Consider the following 3,638-nt stretch of genomic DNA (forward strand, 5'->3'; position numbering starts at 1 on the left):
GCCAAGCGATCCTTTCATCTAGCTGGACTGAGGTGGCCTGCTAGCTGGAGCGAAGCATGAGATTCCCATTCCCAGCTCTGCCACTGAGACACCCCGGGCCCCACGGGGACCTCAGACTCACTGGGACGCTGGACCCCTCCCACAGTCCCAGGCTCCCTCGCCAGCCTGACCTGCACATCCAGCATGTAGCAAAGCAGGACTTCACCACGGTTTCTGATCCAGGACAGCAACTGAGTGTGCCAAATAATTTACCTCTGCTCAAGGAGCCTCCAGAGGATTCGTTGAGCAAGTCTCGTGACACCCTGCAATTTTCAAGAGCACAGAGAATCTGGAGCATCTGGCCTGTGAACCTCACTTGTTACTTCTGTGTCTCTGTGTGGAGAGGAGGCAGCCTCACAACTGTGGTGGTTTTTGGGGTGGGGAGAGCCGGGCCAAGCCACCTGCACTAACTAGGGAAAGGAGACAGAAGAAGTGGTTGCGGCCAAGGGCAGGGGTCGGGGTGGTGTGAGGCGGCTGCTTCCTCAGGGTTCGTGAGCCACAGGAGGCCCTTGTGTGCTGGGTGCTGGACATGCTCTGCTAAGGTCCCGGTGTGCGCTGTCCTCTTATCCTGGGCTCCCTGAGGGGTGGGACTGTCCACCTGAGGGAAGCCCTGTAGGTAGAAGGGGCTGCAGGGTCGTGCGTGCCTGGCGCTCCCTATGGGAATCGCTCGGGTACAAAGGAGGTTAGGTATGTTCAGGGCCTACATCCCTTGGGTGCCGCGCCTGCGGGCAGGGGGAAGAAAGCCGGTGTAGCGTTGTGGGAGCCTCTGGGTGGGCAAGGCAGTGCACAACGGTGTGCACGCAGGCTGTCCATGGCCAGCCCTGGAGGCTGCCCTCCGGTATGCCCAGGGCATAGGGCCAGAAGCCCTTTGGAATGCCCCTCGGCCTACAGCATCCTCCGGGAAGAGGCCTACTACGCGGAGCCTGTAGTTGCCTACACCTGCCAGAGGGCGTGCCGGCCTTCAGGCCTCTGGAGCAGACGAATTCCACTTCAGCCTAACCCAGAGACTTTCCTCCCACGCTCCCGCCCATACCCACTTTCCCCAGGCCGCCTTCGCTGCCCTCGCCCCAGCAGCCAGAGACACTTCTCCTCTGGATCTGCGGTATTCCACTCCATCTACCTGGCCTGCCCAGGGAAGTGAGATGTTGCATACGTGCCGTGCGGGTCAATGGCTCGCTGCACTGAGGATGTCATTTAGGGCACAGGGCTTCCATGCCCAAGATTCCAAAGGCCATGCAGCCCGCGTGTGCCTGGATACAGCGCTACCCGGCACAAGCCCCGAGGGCTTCTCAGAGGAGGCATAGCTCGGGAGGTTGGGACTGCAGGCCAGCCTAGGTTGCCGCTGCCTGGGGAGACGCCCACCGTCCTCGCACTGACTGGCCACCAGGGGAGAACCGCGGTCTTGGAGTGGCTCCTGGTGCCCTTTGGTCGTGGTGTCTTCCCGCGGCTCCCTGCGCCGTTCGCCTGCAGTCCCTTAGGGGGCGCCTGCAAGCCCGGCGCATGCGCCCTGAGGGCCCGCCAGCCCACAGGCTCCAGTTAAGGGCAGCGGCAAGGTTCCCGCGGTGAGGGTGCGGCAGCACAGGCGGTGGTCAGTGGGAGTCCGAAGGAGGGCACCGTCTTCAGCATGGAGTCTCTACAGGAGGGGGAGGCCGGGGTACAGAGCGAGCAGGTAGCTTTGGGGGAGGAGGCAATGCTGGGAGCGGATGACATAATGGCGGAGGTGGAGGTGGTGGCCCAGGAGGAAGCCGACGAGAAGCGGCAGGAGCAGGTCCAGCGGGCACAGCCTGGCCCTGGGCCCATGAGCCCAGAGTCTGCACTGGAGGAGCTGCTGGCCGTTCAGGTGGCGCTGGAGCCCGTTAATGCCCAAGCCAGGAAGGCCTTTTCTCAGCAGAGGGAAAAGATGGAGCGCAGGCGCAAGCCCCACCTGGACCGCAGAGGCGCCATCATCCAGAGCATGCCTGGCTTCTGGGCCAATGTTGTATCCTTTGCAGTGTTTCTTCTGCATTTGCAGTTGCGAGGTGCTCTTGGGAAGTGTAAGGAATTTACGGGCAGCTCGTCGTCGATGTGACCCTTTGGGGAACAAGGGTGAGTTTCCACAGACAAATGTGGCTGAAGAAAGCCAGAGCAGACACGGGTACCCTGTTCCTGCATGCGTGAGAGAAACCCTTCGTGGTGCCAAGCAGCAGACGTTTGGGGCATGTTTCTGAAGAGCAGAAGCGAGTTCTCAGCAGAACCCGTGTTTCCGTGAATCAAGCTATTGTTAAGGGCCTGTGACTGTTCCCCCTTGCCAGTCCCATCTGGGACTGGGCGTCTTCGGGTATCAGCAGATTCTGCGAGTCCTCAGACACCGGCAGACCCGTGTCAGTGCGGTCAGCGTCACAATGGTACACCCTCCGTGAACCCAAGAGGCCTGAATTCAGGGGGAGGGAGAGGAGAAAGGGAGGTCATTTATGGATGCAGATCTGAAAAAATCCCCTAACCGCCCCTCTGGGTGCTCTTAGGCCTTCCCCGTTCCTTCTAGCTTCCCTTTCCATTGCATCTCAAGGCTCTTTGACCTCAATCAGATTGCAAACCACCCTCAGATGTCAGCCCTGATTACTGACCAAGATGAAGACATTCTGAGCTACATGATCAACTTGGAGGTGAGGCCGGAAGACTAAGGCTGGAGGGTTGAGTGGGGGAGGCTAAGGGAGATAATTTATTCCTGCAAGCAACAGTGGGCACCTCACCCAAAAAGGTGTTGGAGCTGTATCCACCTTGTCCTGACAGGTGAAAGAAGCGAAGCATCCCATTCATCTCTGCCAGATCATGTTGTTCTTTCGGAATAACCCCTACTTCCAGAATAAAGTGATTAGCAAGGAGTATTTCGTGAACGTCACAGGTGACAGGTGGCTCCCAGGATGGGTAGGGGAAGGAAGAAGGTGTGTGGATCAGTGCCAATGTGTTCCAGCCCCCTTACCAAAAAATCCTTTGTCTGTAGAATACAAGGCTTCTCATTCCACTCCAATTCAGTGGTGCCAGGATTATGAAGTTAAGGCCTATCGCCGTAGACACAACAACAGTGGTCTTAACTTCTTCAACTGGTTTTCTGACCACAACTTCGCAGGATCCAGTAGGATTGCTGAAGTGGGTCCTTGCTGGGAAACATGAGGAATGACCCCGATGTGTTCCCAGCTGCCCAAGTCCCCAGTCTGATCTCTCACGAAGCCTTTTCCAATTGATTCCCCTGACAGATCCTATGTAAGGACCTGTGGTGCAATCCCCTGCAATGCTACAGGAGGATGAAGCCACCTGAAGAGGGAACAGAGATTTCAGGTGAGCCGTACCGTTGGAACTGGAGCTGTCTGATACCGAGGATAAGGGCGTTGACACACCTCTCTATTCACGGAGCCCAGATGCTCATTTCAGAAATGTAGAACCTGGGGGTCATTTTATCCATGTAGAAATGCCTTGAGAGGAAGACACAGCGTGACAGAATCCAGGACATTCATGGCATTGGGCTGAAAAAGACACATGAGACACTGCACTGCAAAACAGGTTATAACTGTGGAGTCCTAAGCCCACGGAAGCATAGTGCATGTCCAGACTCACTAAGAAAT

The 3,638-nt window shown here is 57.3% G+C and overlaps 1 protein-coding gene across 1 annotated transcript; it reads left to right on the plus strand.

The window, feature by feature from the left end:
* Positions 1-1,539: 1,539 nt before the first annotated feature.
* Positions 1,540-3,354, plus strand: LOC108524727 (testis-specific Y-encoded protein 3-like; the record flags this gene model as incomplete). Its single annotated transcript, XM_017865809.1, is given in 6 exon segments — positions 1,540-1,584; positions 1,586-2,017; positions 2,604-2,681; positions 2,809-2,920; positions 3,020-3,165; positions 3,273-3,354. Coding segments are annotated over 6 exon segments (895 nt in total), but the record flags the coding sequence as incomplete, so codon positions are not given.
* Between the last annotated feature and the right edge of the window lie 284 nt (positions 3,355-3,638).

This window comes from Rhinopithecus bieti, unplaced genomic scaffold (assembly GCF_001698545.2).
Source record: "Rhinopithecus bieti isolate Rb0 unplaced genomic scaffold, ASM169854v2 repeat_19902, whole genome shotgun sequence".
Classification (NCBI taxonomy): Eukaryota; Metazoa; Chordata; class Mammalia; order Primates; family Cercopithecidae; genus Rhinopithecus; species Rhinopithecus bieti.